The sequence below is a fragment of the Phalacrocorax carbo genome, chromosome 3 (assembly GCF_963921805.1).
Source record: "Phalacrocorax carbo chromosome 3, bPhaCar2.1, whole genome shotgun sequence".
NCBI lineage: Eukaryota > Metazoa > Chordata > Aves > Suliformes > Phalacrocoracidae > Phalacrocorax > Phalacrocorax carbo.
Genome location: NC_087515.1, coordinates 7,061,976 through 7,085,062, shown reverse-complemented (window position 1 = coordinate 7,085,062; position 23,087 = coordinate 7,061,976). Strand labels below are relative to the sequence as shown.

The following is a 23,087-nucleotide window of genomic DNA, read 5'->3' as shown; positions in this document are numbered from 1 at the left end:
ACTAAAATACCAAGTAAGAAATGTCAAACTTCATTCTTAATATTTCTTTATATAAAAAATATAAGAAAAAGAGGTAACCTTTTCCTATGATGGATATAAGGGCTTATTAACAACGCTGAAGTACTGTAATTGTAACTCTTGAAAATTAAAAGTTGCAGACTTGCATCACTGAAATATCAAGGTATATTAATTTGAATAGATTATTTCCAGTATCTAGTTTGGGGTCTGTTTGTCTTTTTTCCTGGACAGGTCTTTGCCTTGAGAAGAGAGTGTTTTATAAACTCATTTCTGGACTTCATGCTAGCATCAACTTGCATCTGTGTGCAAATTATCTTCTTGAAGGTAATTTAAGTCTAGGTAAAATTACCGAATATCTGTAACATATTTTTGTTTTTCTGAAAATTTTTAATGTTTACTTATTACTTTCTTTTTCTAAATATGTATGTTTTACTCCCCCTGTCCATGTTTTTTTTCCTCTGTGTAGAAACCTGGGGAAAGCCTCGCTGGGGACCGAATGTGAAAGAGTTCACTCACCGCTTTGACCCTATTGAAACAAAAGGAGAAGGACCAAGGAGGCTCAAAAACTTGTATTTCTTATATTTGATAGAGCTGCGTGCTTTGTCAAAGGTTGCACCATACTTCGAGCGTTCAGTTGTTGACCTTTACACTGGAAATGGCCATGAGGATGCTGAATCTAAAGCGCTCTTACTAGATATCTTCAGGGATACAAAGTAAGGCATAGGATTTTTTAATCAATAGTTTGAAATCCTCAGTTATATTTGGAAGTGAGAATGAATGACTTCTTGATAGGGTAGGACAAGGAGAGTGGAATGAGGATATAAAATTAAGTAACGGGAGGCAACAAGAGGAATTTGTACATTTGATGGGAAGAGATGAATATTTTTGAGGTATGAATATAGCAATCTCTAAAAATGAAAAAACCTACAAACAAAAATCCCAAACCCCAAGCTCCCCCTACCCCCAACACCCTGGGCTACTCCCTATTTGTTGCTTTTCGTGATTCTTCAGTGTAAGATGTACAATTTTCCATTCCAAAATAAATCATGTGCATGTAGTCTTTTAACAATCCAGTGAGTAATCCAGCTTTTATCATAGACTTAACTTCTGGGGTTTTAGCCCTTCTTCCTTCTGTTTACTCTATAAGGTTGTCTAGGCCAGTTCCTTTGCTCACCCCCTCGCTCATTTTCTGATGGGTAACGTGCTGTGTGGCTTCATTGCTATCCCTAATCATAATCTTGCTAGGTATTTGAGATGAGGTTAGACAACTATTAACTGAAAGGCAAACAAACAATAAGACAATTTCAGTGTATATTAGAAAGAAATCTTGATCGGTGGAAATGGAGTGAAGAAAATTCTCAGTAAAACTGTAAACAACAGGTTACAGTGGTGAATAGTAAAACTGATACCATTCAGTAAATTTTTAAAGAGATAATCTGCAAAGACTTGGAACTGTGAAAAGTATTGTACACTGATCGTATCAGCTGCTCTCCGAGCTTGATGGAACACTAGTTTATGCCAGCGTTTGGGTTTTTTGCCTTTTGTCTTTATTAGGTCCTTCCATATGCACTTTGATGAAAAGTCCATGTTTGCTGGAGATAAAAAAGGAGCCAAGTCATTAAAGGTAAAGCTCATTTTCTGCGTGACATCCAAAATATCCATTTTGGAATTAAGTTGTGTTATTTTAGAAATCCTCTCTACCTACCAGAAGTGTACTGCTGAGAGTAGAAAAGGCAGGGATAAAAACTTACAGAACTGTATCTGAGGGTTCTTAATCTAAATAATAGTAAATGAATACAAGGTGCTGTCCTGAGCCAAGCAAACTGAAATCTGTGGTTTAGTGCCTTGGTCTGCCATCAGGACTGTGGTGAGGCAAATCAGTTACCGGTAGTGTCTGGGAAAAAAAAACCCTGTGATGTTTGCTTAAAAAACAGGTGCCTTATATAGTATAAGATAGTATAATATAATACAATATTAACATCAGAAAACTGTAGTTCCTAGACATGGGAACCTAATCTGAATGCTGTTACTACCTACCAACTTCCAGTGTTAACATGCTGGTGTTCAGTTGGAGTGTGGCTCAGTAATAAAAGCCTGTTTTAATACTTATTAACACTTTTAGTACTTATTTCAGTAGTAGTATGGAATTTCATCAGCATGAGAAAGAATGCTGTTAGAAAGGTGCCAGTAATTTATCAGCTCAGCTAGTGTTTTTCTGACCTTAACATATTTAATTGAAATCATCTTAATTAGTTCTGTGCTGTGCTTCCTTCCACTCTGACTGAAGCTGCAAAGCGACATCTACCCATAGCTCTGGACAGGAAATGTCTTATGTGAACTGTTAACTTGCTTGCCTGTTTATCAAAAGGTGGGTTGGTTCAAAAGGGATTTGAATAATGGAAGAAAAATTGGGCAGGGACACAGATACAGTATTATAGCTCAGAAAATTTGGAGAACATTGGTAGAAACTCATTGAACAGGATCCAAGGGTTACCCTGCCTGTCCTGTATTTTGGTTTTTTTTCTTGAGGAATTAACTGCTAGCAGTAGCTTGGAAACAAGATTCTGGGTTTATGTGGACTTTTGTTATGGCCTGACCACATAAGGTAGTGGTTTTGTTCAGTTTTAGTAATAGAGAATTGATATTCTAGTGGTATTAGATTCATTAACCTTCTGGTTTTGTAAAGGTAGTAGGTACTTTAAGTTAACCTTTTTTATTTTGCTTTTAACTGATAGGAAGAATTCAGATTGCATTTCAAGAACATATCCCGCATAATGGATTGTGTTGGGTGTGACAAATGCAGGCTGTGGGGCAAACTGCAGGTACAGTTTATTTTATGTGTGTGTGCGGGGGGAGGGGGGAGGTTAGAAGATAAGCATCTATTTCAGTTTGGCAGGATGCCTCTTACCTTAGCATTCAGACTTTCTGGACATGGTTGGTCTTTGATATCCTTATCTATATATTAAAAATGGGCATATGTTTAGTTTACTGTTAAACAATATTTTTTTAAAAAATTGTTAAAAATATTTATTTAGTCAATAGCTGTTTAGTTTACTAAAAGGTATAGTTTGTATTCTCTGAAAAAAAAAATTTATTTAAAGCAGATGCTTCACAGTAAATTCTTACTGGCAGTCAATATCTTATCTGTATTCAGTGATCAGATGAGCCTTGCAGAATCACCTGTGGGAAGCCTTCCTGGAATTACAGCACTTGCTTAATTGTTAGAAAATCCAGCGTGAGATTTAACTCCACAAATTGAGGCATAAGAAAAGGAAGTAATTCAGATTTTCACCATTTATGCAGAAGGCAGCAAACGAATGCATAGGTTCACGGTAAATCTGAAAGTTAAAAAACAATTTCAGCTTCTGGATACTTATTTTTATTTTACTGAGATGAAGATTTTAAACCTCGAGTCTAACAGACTGAGAATAGTTGTTACTTTGGGGTGCCTACTGTACTATACTGCTATATAGCATTAAGCTTATCAGAGTTGAGTTTTCAAAGAAATCTATAACATCAAAAATTTGGTGGTCTCTGCTGAATCTCCACAGTTCCGCCTACCCTGCCCTAGTTAATGCTTCTGATCTATTATTTTTCCCTCTCACAAAATGAAATAGGGCCAGATTTCATGACCTATAAAATGCTCTTGCACCCAGACTCAACCACTTTTTGTCAAAATCCAGTGGTTGGTTCTGTTGCCTGATTAAAAGGGGAAATAAGAATAGCTTCTGCTGTTCTATCTTGTATAGCAGATAGGGGTTGAAATTGAAAGTGCAACAATTGCCAATGAGACTGGAGGTGGAAAAAGCAGAAGTGCTGTGATAACCTCGTAATAAAATCTAGCTTGACTTTGAAGGGGGAGGGGAGAGGAAAAGGGGAGGTCTGATCCAACAGCTCCTGCAGCAGCAGGGCGTCTGTAAGGTAAGGGGCAGGAGGCAGCTGGAAGTGTTGTAACAGGCGTATTTTCATATGCATCGGCTGAGGAGAAAAGAGATGGGAAAGGAAGATATTAAACACATGAGGACGAAGAGCAAGTATACCTGAGGAAACAAATGCTCTTATCTAAGTGACTGAACCTGGTACACAGCTGATGGCATGCATTTGCGTTAGTGTCCTGGTTTGTGTGCAGTTACTTGGGTTGAGGGAGTGTCAGTATATCAGAACTGGTACTACAGTCTGTCTGGATTTGTAAATTTGTAACTTTTTTTATGGTTTTCTGAGCATTCGAAGGAGTGATCTTATTGATGTTAAAACATTGGACTCTTTTTGTAGACTCAAGGCTTAGGAACTGCTCTGAAGATCTTGTTTTCTGAGAAAGAAATACAGAGCCTTCCTGAGAATAGCCCGTCAAAAGGTTTTCAACTCACGCGTCAAGAAATAGTTGCTCTTGTAAATGCCTTTGGAAGGTAAGTTTTTATCATTTGTATAGTAGAAAAAAACATAAAGCTTCAGTGTCAACACTCAAGGTCTGTGGGAAGATGGTACTGTACACGTAGCTGTAGCTTTTTAAAGGCTGAATGACTGTTAGTGATATTGATAAACTTAATGCCCCCAAACTGAGTATGTGGAGTGTTGATTATTAGCTTTGGTCATCATTCTGTGTTTGGATCTATTTCGTCTCTTATCTCAAATCTCATAAATTCCACCTTGTGAAAGCTGGATTTCAGTCCCTTAAACAGTCATAAGCATTAGACTTTGAGTATGTCTCCTTCTTTTAGAACACGTACTACAGCTGTTCTACATTTTGTATTTGTTTTAAATGTGTGTATATGAAAAACAGTGAAAAAAGAGAAAAATACTTGGAGATTTTTTTAACACCAGCTGTCATATAGTCCTGAGGCTTTTGGATTTTCATGTATGATGTGATTATTTTAAAAAACTTTAGTTTTGATTAGTTTTTTGGAAATCTTGAAATAAAACATTTTAGCAGGTTTAAAAGATGTGTAGAACTTTGTACATCGCGCTAGTTCTTCAGGTCTTGATTATAACAATATGTTGACATTTAAAAGAATGTAATAAACATCATTATCTCTGGTTAGAGATTTTTACATGTTCGATGAAGTCAAGAAAATTACACATGTATATAAACTTTAATCCCTGTTGTATAAATATAATGGAGAATCAGATAGTAGATCTTTTGAGGGAAAGCAGTATCTTAAGTGTGTTATTCTTTGGAATAGAATTGTGTTTGGAAAAAAAAACAAAGAAAAAGCCCCCATGGAAGATGATGATTTGCACTTCTCTCTCACTGCTGACTTACTAACACATAGGGGGTTTTGTTTTACAGGCTTTCCACAAGTATAAGAGAGTTGCAGAATTTTAAAGTTTTATTACAACAAACCAGGTAATGAAGGCCTTTGCACAACCCATTAGTGAAGACCATTTACGTGACTGTGTTGAGCAGAAGGAACTGATCCTTACAGGACTCACATGAACTGATAAAAAGTAAAATCAAATACCAACTTGAATATTTATGTTTAAACTAGGAACGGTTATTGATTAGAAAAAGATATTTATGAATGAAATATATAGTTTTTAAATGTGTAAATTATGCTGATCTGTTTATTTTTTAAGTTCTCTGCTCACAGTTCTGTTGTGCGGAAACTTCATAAATTTTCTTTATTTCCTTGTCTTTGAGACAGTTGTTTTATATGAAAACATAGGTACCTCTGTCCTGACTTGGCCTGTCCGGAGAGAGGTGGTTCACCTCTCCCCAGTACTGAGCTTCTGTGTATTCTGAGGACTGGGTATGCTGATTCTGGCTGGCTAAAAGGAAAAAAAAAAAAAAAAAAAAACAAAACAAAAAACAAACAAAACCCACAAAAAACCCCAACCAACCAAAACCAAACAAGCAACCAAAAAAAACCCAAACAGAAAAGGAAATAAGGCTTTTGTTGAGGTCTGACTTCTTTCTTACTGTAATAATGAAACTTACTTAAAAATAGGAAATTTACTGAGCAGAAAATTTTATTTTGTACCGAGCTCCTTTGCATCATGCTGATATCAGCATTTTTTCCCTTTTGTGCTGCTTTTCAGAATTTCCTTTTTTCTGTAAAATAACTGCTTTGTCTCTGAGGCAGCACAGTTGGAAGTGACTTTTCTGCAGCCCCTTGGCTACCTGCATTTGCTTGGGGCTGGGGGAGACGGTTAGTGGAGCGCTGCTAGCTGAAAAGCCTCAATCAACTTTGCATGTACCCCACTTTATTTTCTGGATTGTAATCACAAGTTCAGTTTCCAGAAATCATCTTTTTAATATCTAAAACATTAAAATAGCACACTTCGATCTTTGAGCCGTGGAAATAGATTTGCTTTATATGGGTTATGGTTTAGTGCTATGTTAAAAGGTTAGTGCAGAAAGAACGAACTTGTTTTTGTAGTCACTTTTTAAAAAAGATGCTTTTTAAAAATCATAATCACACCGACATCTAATACCGCATACTGTATCTATGCAATCCCTAACTGTATCTTATTTAAAAGGATATTCAGCATAAAAAAAACGGGTATGTTAAATACAACTTTCATAAAATCAGAAATTACTCATATATTGTCGTCCACAAATGTCAATGATAACTTACCATTGTCCAAAACAGAATTCAGAAACAGCACTACTGATTAGTAGCAACCAAATATTGGTTTAAATTTAAAATGAAGTAATAATTTCTTTTAAACCAGCATGTTTCAAAGTGAAGTCAGGAGCTATGAATGTAGGAAGTGCTGGTACAGTGTAGATACATCTCTTGTTTTTAAAAATACATCTTTGCAAAATAAAGTGCTCTTAAACATTTTTCACCCTACCAGATATTTAGTGACCTGTTTATATAAATTGACTGTAACTGTATTGGCTCCCACAGCGTGGGCCTTGACAGCTGAGATTTACTGAAAGCTGGAATACGCTCTATGTCCTTTGTTTCCAGGCTAGCATCAAACTCCTGCCTGACTGGAAATGAGAGAGACTATCCTGCTGACACTCGCTATTATGAAAAATACTGTTTCTCAAGAAAGTAAACCCTCTTGAGTCAAACTGGGATAAGCTAAATGAAAGGGGGGGAAAAAAAAAAAAAAAGAAAAAACCTGAAACCACCCCCACAAAGTTTTGGTGATAGTTGCACAAATTGGCAACGAACTGGTTTCCAGTCGGAAGTTCCTGTTTAAGCCAGTAGAGAATTTAATGTGGTGTTAGAGAAAGCTGATGCCAGTCTGGGGATGTTATGTTCTTACCCAGCAGCCTCTCTTGCCTGTGGGCACCCACATCTGAGCAAGTCGCCGCAGGCTTCCTTTTTCTAATTGATGGAGAAGGGCCGGTGATTTCCATGTGGATTCATCTGGCCTATTCCGAGCTCCGTATGGTACACTATACTCTAGGATGCAGTGATTTGCACCCTAGACTTCATTTTTCTCCCTTAAATTGAAGGGGGAGTCTAGGTAACTAGCTCAGATGTGAAACAGGTGTGCTTGGTATGAGTTACACCCCGAGTACCTAACTCTCCTGAGTTACTGTATATATTGAAAGTGTGTGTTTTCCAGTTGGTCACTAATTCCTTGCCTTTTGGGTTGACCTGCAAGGGCTAGAACCTGTAGGCTCACTTGCGTGAAGAATGTTGTATAGCTGGGATTTATCTGTATTATTACACATAATAGTGCCTAAAGCTTTAGGCAGGATTTTCTAGTTGAGAATAAGTTGCATTTTCTGTGCTGCCCCAGGAAGGATCTGCAGCTCAGAATTGTTTCTTCCCTTTTTCCCCTTGCTTTATGGGGAAAGCGAACTGCTTCCAACCTTCTTCTGGGGGTGCGACTTGCTATTTTTCTTTTTTTCCACCTGTGCCTGGCTAAAATCTACAGATGCTGAAGCAGCATCACGTACTGGCGTCACGCACTTGCTCATGGGACAGGTGAGAGGTTCAGGCATGCAGACCCGGGACACCTGCTCCTTGCAACCCTCACTGGCACAAGGCAGGCAAGGTTAATGCCGTTGGGTAAGGACATAAAGAGACGGGAAGCTTTTCTTCTTTTCCTTCGTGTCATGAAAACACAGGAATGCAACTGAACAGCAAATTCTGTGTACGGGGAAGTTGTGGGGCATTTGAAGGTACATCTCGCTTGGTGATCAAATATGGAAGGCGTTTCACTCCACCGTCATTGTAGAAATAGGACATCAGATTTTTCCTGTCAAAATCCAGTTGAAACAATTTTCCTGTCACCATCTTTTCTACTGTATTTGATGTGCATTCTGTGACTATGCTGCCTGTGAAGTTTTGCCGTGTGAGTCAGATGACTTAGTTCTTTATACGTTAAATTAAATTTTAGAAATCTACAGATCCCTTTTTATACTAAAGAATAAGGTTAGTGACACTGTCCATGACCTGTGAACTATTTTAAGTTCCAGCTCTGTGTCGGAGATCAGCTCGTCAACATTGTCTGCCGTTCATTTCAGAGTAAAAGTACATTTCCTTGTACCGTTGACACAATGATTGTAATCCCAGAGGTCGTGAGAAGACAGAGACAAAAATGTTTCATTTTTCCCAAGTCATGAAGACTTAAGTTGGTAAAAAAGGCGTGGTGCAACCCACGTAGGTAAAATGTAGGGTGCTGTTGCTGAGCAGCTTCCTCTTCGGTGCCTGAACGAGGAAGGTGAGAATATAGATGTAAAACAGTAAAATAGAGGCTCGCGTAAGCTGGAACAGCAGCATCGTTCTCCTACTTCAGCTGAGGGGCTGGGCTGTGTGTCATTGTCTGTGCGCAATACGCTGTGCCACGCTTTCCTGAGTTGTGTGTTGATGGTTGGGTGGCCTTCATCTGACCTAGCTTTGTGCTTGTCTGGGAAATGACCTGTAATATCTTGTAAATAATCGAGATGCTTATGTTTATAAAGTAGCAATCAGCCGTTCACCGCTTCACAACTCCTCCATATGGCTAGCCTATTAAAATGTAATATTTATTAAAACCAAAACCAGTGTTGGAACTGCTTACTGAGATCTAAACACTTCTGAACCTTTGCTATGTTTGAATCTATAAAATGCGAATTAAAGTATTTTCTGCTACAACTTCTTTTTGTGAATGTAATTTTTGGGTTTTCATTTAAATTCTTTTTTTTTTACTTTTCACTTAACTTACCTTTCAGCCACACTTGGTGGAAATTATATAACTTAAGCGACTGGTGTGTACAGGATTTAAGGTTAAGGTGATGAGCAGGCTTTCATTCTCACTTCAGTTCCGTTCAAAAGATGAACGTGAGGTGTGTGCCGTCGCTGGTTACAGCGCGTTGTGGCGTGCCAGCACATCAGGAATTCATGTGGCACCGTTACAGTAAGTTGCTGTCTGAACATGGCCAAAGTTAGCTGCTGTTTAAGTCCAATTTGTTTTATGAGGCAAAAAGGCTTATTTTGAAATGAAGTTTGGTCCGTTCTGTCCCTTTTTCAGAATAGCTTATAAAACCGATTTTTGTAAATATTTTTTTCTGGTTGGTTTACCCAGCGGGGCTCTTCATGTGAAATTATTCCCCCGAGAGGGTTTCTGCAGCTTTCTGCTTTGTTCCATGTATGTATTTTTAACAAATTACCTTACTAAAAGCTTGAGACATGTATTTCATCCTCGGTTTACGTGGGTAAGTACCAGTTACACAGGTGATGATAACTAGTGATTTAATTTAAATTTAAGATCTTGCCTTTCACATTGCTGTTTAAATCTCCTGTGCTCGAGGGTATTAAATTCATTATTATTATTGGTTATAGTCACTTGTAATTCAGCTTTTTTGCATGCGTACTGTGGCATAGGGACTAAGCCTGTTTTAAGCGCAGAATTCTCATGATTAGATTTTTGCTGTGTGGCTGTATCTGCGGTGAAGAAAATGTAATTTCTGCGGACTTTTCTTGCACTAGGTCTTCAGGCAGTTTTGTACAAACATGATTGTAGAACTCCAAAGGGTTTAATAAAATTTCTGTTCTTCTCCCAACCCTGTGGCACCTTTTTTTAATCTCTGGCTGATGGTTTAATTGGCTTTTTTTTCCTTCAGTGAATGTTCCAGAAGCAGTGAAGAAACTAATGGGAGCCCTGGTGGGCGAACAATTGCCTCCGCTTCTGCCAGAGGCAAGGCGTGTGCCTTGATTTTTACCACAAAGGCCCCAAAACAATCAAAGACCCCATGGAAGACTTGGCACACGAGTGTGGCACTACTATGCTTTCGGCTTCCAAGTAGACCTGATCAGAGCTACTCCCCATCCCTTCTTTTTTTTTTTTTCCTGTATATCCTCTGTGAAGTGTATATGAGAACGCTCTACTTGTACGTCCTGAGGTTGACTGTGAGGAAAACATCAAGCCTGTCCCCCATTTGGTGATGCTGTGGCACACCTCAAAATGAACTACTTTTATAGAAGTAAAGATTGCAGTAACAAATATGTTTTTCTCTTAGGGAAATGCGCATTGAAGTATAGTATTTGTTTCATGTGGGGAAGGAGAAAGACACTGGGCATGCTGAGTTCCTCAGAGTAGAGCATACTGGGCACAACACAAAGATCTGAAGTAGCATTGAGGTTCCTGCTCACTGCAGAGGAGTATTAATTATTTTTAGGATTACTATGTGTAAATGTCACATATTAGACTGGTATTTATCCCCCATTTCCACCACAAACCACCATTTATCCCTGAACATACAAGGCTGAAAAAGGGCTTTGCTGACCTTCTGCTAGTTATGCAGACTTTATTCTCTAGGTCTGCTTGAGGTTTTTCTGCTTTACGTATTCCTGGCTCTTGTTCTGTTCCCAGGCTCTGCCTCCTAGGTTTTTATTAAATAAGTACGTACTGTTATGTGTCCCCCTCCCCAGCTGGGTATTTGACTTACTCTTTGACATAATACACCTAGAACTGATTGACAGAGATGATGACATAACTTCAATTTTTCAAACTTGCACATTTTCAGCCGGTTTTGCAGTTCACAATGCTCCAGCCAGAGCAGATCCCCATCCCTACCATTGTGAGGCTGTCCCTGTAGTTGCTGAGAAGATAAGAGTTTTCTTGCGTCCTTAGAAGAAGGCAGTGTGCGATCACAGCTAGAGTCTAGATGACTTCTAGCCTCCAACCGTCTACACCACCTTGAGCAGGCAGTGATGGTCCAAAGAGTAAACCGTGCGCCAAGCTTATAGCAATAACTTGAAAAGACAGTATTTAATCACGTTGATATTTTATCCTTACAGGCTTTTATGTGCATGTAAGAATCGCTACTGTCATGCATCCGAACAACCCATTCATGTGTTTACAGTATATTCATCATAATCATGTATTTCTAACCTAATACACAATGTAAAAATAAAAATACTTAGAAAATAATTATGCCATTTCACTTCATGAAATTTGCTCTTTTAAAATGAGCATAAAATGATTAAATTATTCCCTCTAACAACTCTATTCAAAGCCAAAAATACCGTGGCTTAGAACAAGGTATTAATTAGAACAGTCTTCAAAGTTTAAATTGTTAGCTTATACTTCTCCTCGAACTATGAAAAGCTCGTGGCAAAGACAAGTTCTTCATTTATCTGTGCATAGGAACACTTCTAAAAACCAAAAGGTGAAGAGAAATTGCTAAGCTTTGTTTCTGAGAACACTTGTTTTAATATTGGAATGTCCTAGAGCGCTGCAGTTGATGGAAGTTATATAGGGCTCGGCCGGTCTGTGTCCAGGGCTGGGTCTTGTTGGAGGGATCCGATGTAAGCCATGAAGCTGTTGTTCTGATGGCCCCAGTCGTAATAATCTGGAGAGAAACTTAAAAAGAAAACAGAAGAGTTAGTGGCTGGTGGGTTGGTTCTGTAGGTACCTGGTTAGTGAACGTGGCTAAATGCAATCGCATAGACGTAGTTCTCACGCCAAAGTGCAAAAATAAACACACACCCAGGGGTTCCGGCTGCTGTTATTTTTTCTGATCTGTTGATTATTTTGGCCCAAGTGTTCTCAACTCACTGTTTCCTGACTCTTGTAGTTCACTAAGGACTCTCCCCTTCCTGCTTCGCTCAGCCAGAAGGTGTTCGAAAACCCTAGGAGCGGTGCTGCTGATGCACGCCCAGTCGCTGCCTAACCTCCCGTGGCCGCACGCGAGGCACCGGTACTTGTTATCTGCTCTGGCGGGCTGGCTTCTCCCCCACCAGCAGCGTGAGCCACCACTGGTTTGCGCCTGTGTTACTGCTGTGGCTGCTTCCCCCGTGCCTCTCCGTGGAAGGGAGGGTGCCTTCATTTTAAGATGAGTGACGCACTAACCTACCACTAGCGCGCTGTAGGTACAGGAAAAGGCAAATGAGCAACACGTGACTGAGCCTCCTCTCAGGACAGGCTAGTGTCCTGGCAGCGCCTTTCCTTCTCCACACTGGGTGCTGTCATTCTCACTGTGAGCTGCTCCTTCCTGGAAGGGAATCCTTACCTAAAGCTCATGGTTACACAGAGAAAACGCTTTCGTGCCAGTTCTGGGTTGCGTGGGATTCGGCAGTTAGGTGGAGTCGCGTAAGCTTTCAGCCAGTGGGAAAGCAAATGCCCCCTTCATTTCAGGTAAACCCCAAGACATGTAGCCGTGTTACAGGGCAACTGAAATTGAGAGGCTTCTTGCTGCCACCGTCGCAAGCCGCTGCCTGCACTGTCGAGCTCTTCCCTGCTCTCCCTGAAGACAGGGAGACAGCTGTTTTTCCAGGCTGCCTTGCTCACACACTTAAACTAGTAAATGGCACTTCTTAGGCCACCTTTGGAAGAAACAGCGAGTGAAACATGCAACCCAAAGACCTGACCTGAGTTTTTCAGAGAGCTGCGTGCTGTTACAATTCTTAAATTATGTAACTGTTTTCATTCCTGTGTCCTTGCAGTCTCTGTGGGGCCCTTGGATCCCTACGGTGCTGCCTTTCCACTTCAGCTTCCCCCTTCGCTTCCTCTCACCCCCCTGGAACTTATGCAACCATTGGAGCTGGACAATTTACGTTAGTCTCCAGCAGCGTGTGAGAGTTCTTCCTCCTCCAGTTTCTGTTACAGGAAGCAAGCAGTTCCCTCTCGTATCTCACCTGCCCTGTGCCCCCTGTGGTGCAATATTCCATGCTAGATCGTCATCGCTGTCGTATCTGCGAGGGTTGTCAAAGAAATAAGATCTGGGACTGAAGCCATGGCTTGGGACCATTCCTGCGTTGGCCTGAGGGAAGGGAAACCTCCGTCAGTACTTGCAACAGATAGATGAACTGCTTGGTGCCTGCCTTCTGAAAGAAGTCCCTGCAGAGTTACCTCCTGGCTTCCAAAATAAACCAGGCAATTTTACGTTTGCTGTAGACAACAGAAATCTTTTTGCATTTTCTGGTTTTCACCACCAGCGTAGTGACAGCCTACTGATCTTAAGGGCTTTTCCTTCCTTACAGCTAACAGATACAACCCATTTCTGAAACCACCCTCCAGTACGCATTTACCCTGTCTGCTGAACTCCTGTCCGTCCCGGACGCTTCGCGCTTTTAGCCAGCTGACTTGAAGTGATCACTAGGGAAGCAGCTGAGGAGCTGAAGGATACAAAACACCTAAAGAGATTTGGGTTTACCTCCTGCATTTGTAACCCTCCCTCCTGGTGCATTCCCTCCCTTGCCTCAGGAATGGATCTTGCTCAACCTTGGCACCCCGCTTAATGAAACCACCGCTGAAAAGCCCCTTAGGACCTCGCTGAGCAATTTCAGTATCTACCCTACAGTGCTCTGAGGGTCAAATCACAAGGTGAGGTCCTTTGATAAAATGGGGAGGGCTGCATGTGTAACTCCTTCATTTACACAGCATCTTGCTTCTATTTCCCTATGAATCAAAACAGAAAACATACAAGATTCAAAAGGTCAGTTTGGTTCTAGAAACAGGGCAGAGGGACACCTAGGACCCAGCTGCGCCTCTTCCACTGATCCACTGCTTCCATCCCCAGGGCTCCCTGCACCAGTGGATAAACCAGGATGGCATCTTCTCCTTGTCCTTAAGCAGGAGAGCGGTTTAATCTCCACCTATTTTTTAGATGTTAAATAACTTTGACAAAGATTAACTAAAAATAGGTCCAGCTCTGTCACTTCTCCATTTCCAGCACTTGTCTGGCTGAAGGTATGGCCAGGCAAAGGACTGCAGTCAGCCTGTGTCAGCACCAAAGCAGGCAGGCAGCTCATTCCACGCTATAATCGTCTGTGGAGTGGAGCTTTACATTTGAACAGTGCTGACCGCCGGCTGCCTCTACTCGTGCGTTTTGATTCTGATGTCCTGAACGAAATGTAAAACCAAAGGACCACAATTTATTGGGATTGTTCCTTATTAAAAATAAGAACATTTTGGATTTTTACTAAATCAGAGTTATTGTTAAGACCTTTTTTAACTAAAAGGGAGTTTGTTTTAATTCTAACCCCATGCTCTCTGGCCAAGTATTTTCAGCCACTGGACATTCGATACCTAACTGCTGCAACAGTGAGCCTGCTGAACACGTTAAAGTCCTGCGGCCCTTGGTCTCCCTCTTGTGGCATACTTGCACTGAAGTTCAGTTTTGCCTTGCTACAGGGTCTCTTCATTGTTTCTTTCTAACGTTGCTCTTTCCAGTTCTCCTCTTACCATGATATTGTTTAGCATAAATATTTGTCTTGTGTAGAAGAAAACCGTATATGACCTACCTGCTATGACAGATAATGTCTCTCCTAAAAAAGGTACCTATAAAAGAAGTGATATCACTGACTGACTCTTCTGAACCCTGTGAAGTTGGAGATTTAAGGCTTTCTGCAAATCACAGTGCAAAAATATAATGTTATATGTGTTACTGCAGTGTTCTTTGACTTGTGATGGAATGCTGCCCGTTTGACTCCATTTGAGCTCTCATTTGAGTAGGATTCCAGGTCTTTATGTGATCAGCTTTTTGAAGGGAGAGGTTAGACCACATCCCTTACTTTCATTCTCTCCCAAACTATCCAAACCAGACCACCAGGCAGAGCCTCACTAAACTCACTTTAGTTAAAATGAGGTCTCTCTGTGGTCAGAGAGGGCAGCACCACGGACTTGTACTTTAAAGCATTTCTTCTCTTTGCAGTTGTCCTGGCTAACTCCTAAGCAGGAGTGGGGCTGAGATTTTGGGTTTTTTTGTGGTGGATGCAGGGGTCCCTGGGGTTTCTTAGTGTGATGCCAGGTATCACAGGTGAATAATAAGAAGGGCTTTATACTGGTGGGGGTTTGTTACTTCCTTGTTCAACTTGGCTTTATCATTGTCCCTGAAATCTGCATGCGAGAATAAAAACCATCACCTTCTCTAAAAAGTTATTCTATTTCTTCTCTTACTTGTGAATTTACCACTCACATCCTTCTTGGGGAATATTAGCTTTGGTTTGTTTTGGCCTACAGAAACAGAAGACATTACCCTGGTAATCCTCGTGCAGGGCTGATATTCCCCACGTGCCTGTCAACCAGCATATCCTATGCTAACCTGGAGATGTTGCCTATAGCTGTAAAAAGATGCTTGTCCATCCATGAGCTACCTAGAAATTAAGGATACTTACAGGGAATTATCCTGACAACTCGAGGTTGTTGGTCGAGAGAGGGGATTGTCCCGCTCTGCTCTGCACTGGTGCAGCCTCACCTTGAGTGCCGTGGGCAGTTTTGGGCGCGTTAAGGATATAAAGCTACTGGAGAGTGTCCAGAGAGGGCCACAAAGTTGGTGAAGGGTTTAGAGGAGAAATCACACAAGGAACAGCTAAAGTCACTTGGTTTGTTCAGCCTCACAAGGGGAGGAGGAGGGGCAGACATTGATCTCTTCTCTCTGGTGACCAACGATAGGCCCCGAGGGAATGGCAGGGAGATGTGCCAGGGGAGGGTTAGGTTGGATATTAGGAAAAGGTTCTTCCCCCAAAGGGTGGTGGAGCACTGGAACAGGCTCCCCAGGGAGGCATCACAGAACCAAGCCTGACGCTATTCGAGAAGCACTTGGACAACGCCCTCATACACATGGTGTGAATCTGGGGTTGTCCTGTGCAGGGACGGGAGTTGGACTTGATCCTTGTGGGCCCCTTCCAACTCAGGGCATTCTATGACTCTATGAACTCACACCTTAATCTCTGCTCTGCTGAAATAGCAAACAAAAATGTCAGCAAGTGCTTATTATGCCCATTGGTCTTGACATGGAAATAATTCAATGGGTACAGGGATGAAAGAATTCAATCTATTACTTCATACACACTATTGAACAGTTAGCACACAACCATTTTCATTGTTATGTGGTGAAAGATCCCAATTTTGGATAACAAACTCCTTTTCCACTGACTCTGGTGAAGTACCATATTAACTCAAAGAGAAGATGCCCCTAAATTTAAGAAGGTTCCTGATTTTTAAGTTAAACTTCTGGAGAAACACCTTGTCTTACTTCTGGGTAAATATGATGAGTTTCTCTCATGAGGACTTTGTATAAAGAAGTGGGAAGTTTGCATTGCTTTTGTTCTGCTAAGAACACGTTGAAAAAGAAGTCAGAACATAAAGAAGCAAACCTCTCTCAGAAGCTGAGCCCTCCAGACCCGCCTAGACATTACACTAACAATGATACTAACAAATTGCACTTACTAGATCTTTTGTAGGGTTTCGGACACGGAAGAAATACACAACCAAGGAAGTAGGCAAGAGCTCCCAGACGAAAAGGATCACACCGAACACTATGTAACCTGCGTCTCCCAGCTGACATTTCAGATCTGCCTGTTGAAAAGTCAAAAAATGATTAAAAATAACGATGGCATTTCATTTAAAAGGTGCAGGAGGCAACACGTCTTCTTATGAAGATCTATATTTAAGTGGCTGAAATGTTTGACAACATGGCCAGAAATTCCATCCAATAAAGCCAGATTAACCTGGCTAATGATTAAAGGTATGCTAAAAAAAAATAATTAAAAAAAATCAATATTCTACCTTGTTGGGTACATGACTTCCCTTTTACCTTTCCTCCTCTCTCCTTTTCCTCCTCCTATCTTTCCTTCAGTAAAATCAAAGTTTAATGCCAGGGTCTTCCCAGTCTAAGAGCCTGGCAAGCAACCATTTGATCAAGTGATCAAATCAAGGTAACAAGAAACTAGTTTTCCAGTCCTTTTCCAGTTGGGAGTAACATGTGAAGGAACAATCAATGCCCAGGTCTTCAAGGGCATTGCTGGCAACCTGGCTTTTAAAAATTAAAAATCCCCTCAAATCGGTGCACATTGTTAGCTTGAATAACCATGCTGTTACTTAGCATTAGCTTTGAACTCCTCTTTAGATTTCCCCTCCACCATTCACCACAGCTGCAGAGGGCAAGTCCTAGCCTTTCATGTGGTTTGTACAGGAGAGAAAAGGGTACTGTTTCTGACAGGTGACCGAGGCAGTACCACAGCACAAACATTGGGCTGCCCTTTAAAAGTGACTCTTGATTCTGATACCAAATTGAGTACATCCTCCTGAGTTCCAAGCCGTTTACATATGGCTCAAATTATTTACCCCCAAATCCAGGCAACCCTAATGTCACTATTCAGATCAGATGTTCAAAAATTAGTAACAGTGGCCTAAGGCCTACAGCATTCCACTGAGCTCCCTATGGACAACCTCTGCCTCCACAAGGGAAACGGGACCAAATATTCTGGCCATAGAGTTCCAGCCCTTGTTACTCCGGACTGTAGAGGTCGGCACAAGAAGTGCCCCCAGCGAGGGGTCAGCAGCAGCAGCACTCCAGGCCCCAACAACAGGAGGAGAAATGTTTGATTCAGGAGAATCTTCTAATTACTTGGCATGGCACCACCTAGCTCCGCTCCTCTTCTCTGCACCGCAGCAGAGTTCATTAGTGGTCCCTCGACGGGACCTACTCAACGAACTTGTAATGAGGTCCTCTAGGCAATCCTACCCTACTGTTTGCCTACTTATTTACAGTTTCATCTACCGCTCAACAGAAAATTGTCAGTGGCTCCAGGTTTGCTTAGCCACCCTGGCAATACAAGGCCCTTGCACGGCTGGGAGCACTGCTTTTGGTCTGCAGGCACTTGCTGAGAGGGCGGGGATTTTGAGGCCAAGCAAAATGTGCTCATGGTCCAGACCTGCCATTTTGCCCAGCCTTGACAGAGCAGGAAAACCGCTGGTACCTAACTATATGCTTCAAAGCAAAGAAAGAAGCTGGATGCCCAAATTTCATAATATTCGATAAAGAATCCTCCGCTATTTCCTTTAGTGATTTTATCACTGTTAGTTTTCAGACTGAACTGTCACTTGCAATTAAAGGTTGGGAAGAATCATAGTCTTATCTTCAGACTACAGAAGGTACCACACTAATGACAGAATTCAGGTAAATAACTCCATAGCCCTGGATGGCAATGGGAGATTTGGTCATGACTTCAGAATTAAGCATTTCAGTGGAATCAAGTACTGGTTTTCTGCTTCTCCAAGTACAGTACATTCTTTCTGATGGACAAAACACCTGCCTTATTTAATAAAGGAATTTTTTTTTACCAACAAAGTCAAGGTAAATAAAGGATTTTATTATTATTATTATTATTATTATTATTATTATTATTATTTGTCTAGTGGTTACTTCTTTCTTTTAGCACTGGGATTTTTTTTCCTCCTTATGCTGAAATTACCAGAAATTTGTATTCCTAGAGCAAAACAGTGTATTGAATAAAAGAAAAAATAATAGGATTTTAATATATTAATTCCTCTGCTCATGGCATTTAGGAATTCAGGCATTACATACAGAATGAGTTTTTCTCATTAGCAGAGACCTTCATACTTGCCTGATCTGATACGTTGTACCAATCGTAATCAAAAGAATTTACTTTCTTGGTTTGGGAAAACGATAAGATGAACAAGTTGTAACAGGCTCGTGAGGTATAAAGTAGTATAACAGTCACTCCTATACTTGTCACCTGACAGACGGATGAGCCCTGGAAGAGATTTAAACACAGTTTATTATTCATAAGGGCAGCTGACAATAACATTGCTTTGCATGGGCTTTGAGGGTTGTCATGCTACTCTGCCTAATGCAACTGACTTTTCCCTTCTGTGATCGGGATGTCCTATACTACTTGTATTCCTGTATTTTATTAGTACAGTGATTTCCAGGCAATAGTAGCAGTTCCAGCCCTTACCAAGACAGGCTGCAACTAATTCCTACAACTTATTGTACAAGCGCTATTTTCAGAACAATGAAAACATATAAGAATGGAGCAAGAGAATTCATCCTTCAGCTGCTCTTTAGCTATAGAGCATCCTGTATCAGATGCTAGCTAGCTAGCATGATGCAATCTTGAATCTTTTTACAACTGCTTGCTGTGCACCTATTTCCTCAGTACAGAGCAGATCGCAACAGTCAGCAGTTAAACACTGCACAGACAGGAACAGAACATCCTGCCTTGCCTAATGTCAACACAGAGGAGACAAGGTGGAAGCATGGCCTACAGGCAGAGTGACCATGGCAGGGCAGTCGGTAAAGGGGAGCTTGGGCACGAGGGGAGGAATAAGACTGCAAAGTGTGAAATTAGAACAGTTCCTAAACCCTGAATTGAAAAATGGACAGAGCAGGAGGAAGAGTCTAATGCAGTGTGAGGATTAATCCAGTGAGACATCTGACCACTGTGTCAGTGGGGAGCATCACTGGGGGGGACTGAGACTCCAGCACAGGAATTATTGTAGCAGCAAGAAAGGAAGGAATCCAGGAGCCATGGCCGCAGGGACCAGTATGAGTCTGATCACAGAGGCAGGCCGTTGTGCAAAAATGGGTCTGGCTTTGAAGGCAGAAGCTCAAAGTAAATTCCATGCATTTGGCTCTGGAATAGTGCTTTGCACAGCCAAAGGAGGAAAGATGGCTTAAAGTTCTGTGTGCGTTTAGGGGAGCAAAATACCTTGCAGTCTTTTGCTTCATGAGCCCTTCCCTCTCCCTCTCCTGGCAGAGACCCACACCACAAGGATGGGCTCCTCTCATCTGTGTGAGAGAGAGGCCAAGAGGGAAGATTGCTCATCCCCTCACAGGACCTTTTATGCAGGTGCAGGAGGCAGGAAGGTGTGCACCCTATTCCCTGCACCTACACACTCTGCTTCCAGGTTTGCAGCCAAGGAGCAAGGTCCAAAGTGCTGTGACAGGTAGAGCACAAACGTAACAGAATGGCTACTGAAGTATCAGAGAAAGTCACCAAGTCACCATGTTCTGAATCCCTGGCCTTCAGAAGACTACCAGGGCCCCTCTGCTGCTCACCCATGGTGGTGGCCATTGTCCCTGCAGCTCTGCCAGCCAAGATCCTCAGGCTGAGTGTTCCCTGATGGGAGTCAGTAAAGAGGAGCTCAGGGAGTAGTCAGAAAAGCTTGCAGATACCTAGCTTGCCTGTTTTCCCAGCAAAATAATATTGATTCAGGGAACAGTCAAGCTCAGGAGTATTACAAAATCCCCAGTACAGTCAACCTCTCTGACTGACTTCCTGCTTAAAACACACTGGTACTGCCACTGCGGACCATGCAGCAACCTGCAGCCATGTCAGGAGTGAGCCAAGAGCCTGCTGCTAGATGGGAATCAAAGCCAGATACATAGTAGGCAGTAGTGAAAGCTGTGGCAAGATGGGCAAAGAGGAAATGTTTGCTTGGCACTTCTCTGTTCTTCGGTACTAGCAAGTCAGTGGTGCTGTCATGGAAACTGGGGGTTAGAGAGCAGAGAAAAGCTACTGGTGGGCGCATACCACATCCCTGCTCAATGGCATTTACAGAGTGAGGATGGCCCAAGTGAAGAGCAGAATGGGGTCAGTTATTTCCCTCTATAGGTTTCCCTATATAGTTGTCATTCTTTAAAAGTTAATAGTTAAATATGCTAAAGATTTAACAAACCTCAATCCCACCAAATACAAAAAAGGGGGTGAAAGTGTCCTGGTTTTGCTGCTGATGTGGGGAAGGGAAGCACAGCAGTAAACGTAAAGCCAGAGGAATCCTTTTTCAGTCACAGGTCCCTCCAGAAAAGAGGGGGAGCCCCGAGTTTGAAGCATGTCCTCCCACAACATGGTGCTTCTGGCCAGTGCAGAAGTGGCCGAAGCTGGCACCTAAGGGCAGGGCTGAGCACCTCCTTGTCCCTTGGCAGAGAGAACCAGGCCAGACCCCCACGCCAGGTCATAGGGGTGAATGCGTTTTCACATGTGGTCAAAAGATAGGTGCTAGCAGATGGGAGAGGCAAATAAAAGGCTGCCAGTACCAATGCCTCTCTATATGCACCACAGAGCATGCATTATCTCTAATGCTACTTCTATCGTATCACTGCAGAGAATGGATTTTTCTTCTTTAGCTAGTTTTTTCAGCACAACAGTAGCAGATTAACCCAGGATGTTTTTTCACTGCCAACTCCAGCAATCTGTATCCCTAAGTATGTGCAGTCAAATCCTACTGGAAGTCCCCAGCGGAACTCCCATTTCAGGTCAGCAGAAATGAGCAAAGCGCTCTTTAATTCTCATTTCCACATTCAAACTTTCATCAGCTGAGTGCTCTGTCCTTTCCTGTCTGCAATCATGTTAGAGTTTGTTTGGGTTTTGTGAAATAGCTTGAAGTAAAGAAGATCAAGTTTCCTGCAGGAGCAGGAAACGGAACAAAGTAATCTACCAAAGCCTCCCTTGGGTTAGCACTGGTTTGTTACAGGGATTTATGTTCCTGTGATTTGCAGCAGTGGAAAAACTTTTCTTACTAGTAAAAATAATCCATTGCCCATGCCCTTTGGTCAGCAAGTGACAGGCTTGAAAGAAACAAAACAAAGCTGTGTTTTTAAATCTTCTATTCAGCCCTGAACTTTCAGTTGTTGTGCAGTATGTCCAGATTTGATTAAACAGGAAAAGTACTCCTTTCATCTGATTAAGCAAATGGAGAGAGGAATTTTATGGTTAGATTTTCTAAATAGTAGCTGAAACTTATATCTTTGAAAGGTTTGTTGTGGTAAAGGTAATGTGCTATTGGTTAAACTAATAATTTATTTTAAGATTTAACTATCTACTGCAAATGCAAGGACCTTTGAAATCCCTGTTTCATTATTCATAAGTACAAACAACCGTCACTGATTTTATAATAAACACTGCAGGCTTCTGTGATGGCACCCAGTGCCTTGACCACTGAATGTGTCCAAAGCTGTAAACCTAACAATATTTCTTTAAAGAACATTTTGTAGAGTAGTATGAGAGACTTTTTTACCCTTCTCCCCCCTTGGCTGAATTTATAAAGCATTAAGTATTTTCAATCACATTCTCATTATCTATAGGACAGTATCCAAATGTATAAAGGGAGATTCATATTCATCTATCTGGCTTATCCTCAGCATGCTGCTCCATTTAACATTGAAATAAATCCATCAGTAATTTGACAAGCTGAAGGATGCCGAAGTATAGGCCACTTCTACGTAGCAGTACTGAAATCAAGTGGTCTTCAGACAGGGATCTGGAGAAAGTAGTATCCACTTGAAAAACAGCTTTGAGAAACTCCAGCCAACAAGGTGTGTAAACTCTGCCTCAAAAATACATATTTTGGGGTCACTGGTGTTAGCCAAAAGCATCCCTGCTAGCACTTGGTATTTAATTCATATATTAAGCAGGATGGCCAGCCAAGCTCAAGCTGTGAAGTTTAAGGCCTCCGGGTCTCAGGGGATCTAAAGAACTGTGTGGCTTTGCCTTGCACTGCCCTCGTCTCTCAGAAGGTACTTGAAAAGAACAGAAAATGTACCTTACCTTGGACTCCAAGTAAATGTTGGCTAAAGACATCTTGGAAATCTTATACAGGCAGATGGAGAGTGAAACAGCACACAGCACAAACAACGTGTCATTAATTGCCACCCGGACAGAGACAATGACTTTTCTCTCTGAATTCTGTGTCCTCACCAATACTGCACATGTTAAATTCACCAAGAGGAAGAGGAGACTTATGAAAAGAGAAGCCAGGTAGAGGGGCAACCTGGGAGAGTGAGGAGAAAACAGGTTTAGCGACATTGTTCAGCAAGTGTCAGTCATGAGATGGAAGTACTCTGAGCAATGAAAGCTGCATGTGTTGGGCTGCCCCAGCTGACAGAGTGACCAGCTGCCTGAGCCCAAAGTAAAGTACTCCAGATTGCTGGA

General features: G+C 41.6%; 2 protein-coding genes across 3 annotated transcripts in view; one reads left to right on the top strand and one right to left on the bottom strand.

The window, feature by feature from the left end:
- ERO1B (endoplasmic reticulum oxidoreductase 1 beta) overlaps positions 1 to 9,059 on the top strand; it is a 31,520-nt gene extending 22,461 nt beyond the window's left edge. For both annotated transcript variants that reach the window (XM_064445746.1, XM_064445747.1), the window contains 6 exons: positions 250 to 342; positions 485 to 731; positions 1,573 to 1,642; positions 2,754 to 2,840; positions 4,291 to 4,424; positions 5,306 to 9,059. In XM_064445746.1, coding sequence (XP_064301816.1) covers positions 250 to 342; positions 485 to 731; positions 1,573 to 1,642; positions 2,754 to 2,840; positions 4,291 to 4,424; positions 5,306 to 5,366 — 692 coding nt within the window. In that variant the 3' untranslated portion in view covers positions 5,367 to 9,059. The remainder of the gene's footprint in view (positions 1 to 249; positions 343 to 484; positions 732 to 1,572; positions 1,643 to 2,753; positions 2,841 to 4,290; positions 4,425 to 5,305) is intronic.
- A 2,088-nt stretch (positions 9,060 to 11,147) lies between these two features.
- The window catches only part of GPR137B (G protein-coupled receptor 137B), a 28,806-nt gene continuing 16,866 nt past the window's right edge, over positions 11,148 to 23,087 (bottom strand). The window contains exons 5-9 of the mRNA XM_064445748.1: positions 22,704 to 22,926; positions 18,755 to 18,908; positions 16,579 to 16,703; positions 13,044 to 13,168; positions 11,148 to 11,769 (exon numbers count right to left, since the gene is read on the bottom strand). Coding sequence (XP_064301818.1) covers positions 11,658 to 11,769; positions 13,044 to 13,168; positions 16,579 to 16,703; positions 18,755 to 18,908; positions 22,704 to 22,926 — 739 coding nt within the window. The 3' untranslated portion in view covers positions 11,148 to 11,657. The remainder of the gene's footprint in view (positions 11,770 to 13,043; positions 13,169 to 16,578; positions 16,704 to 18,754; positions 18,909 to 22,703; positions 22,927 to 23,087) is intronic.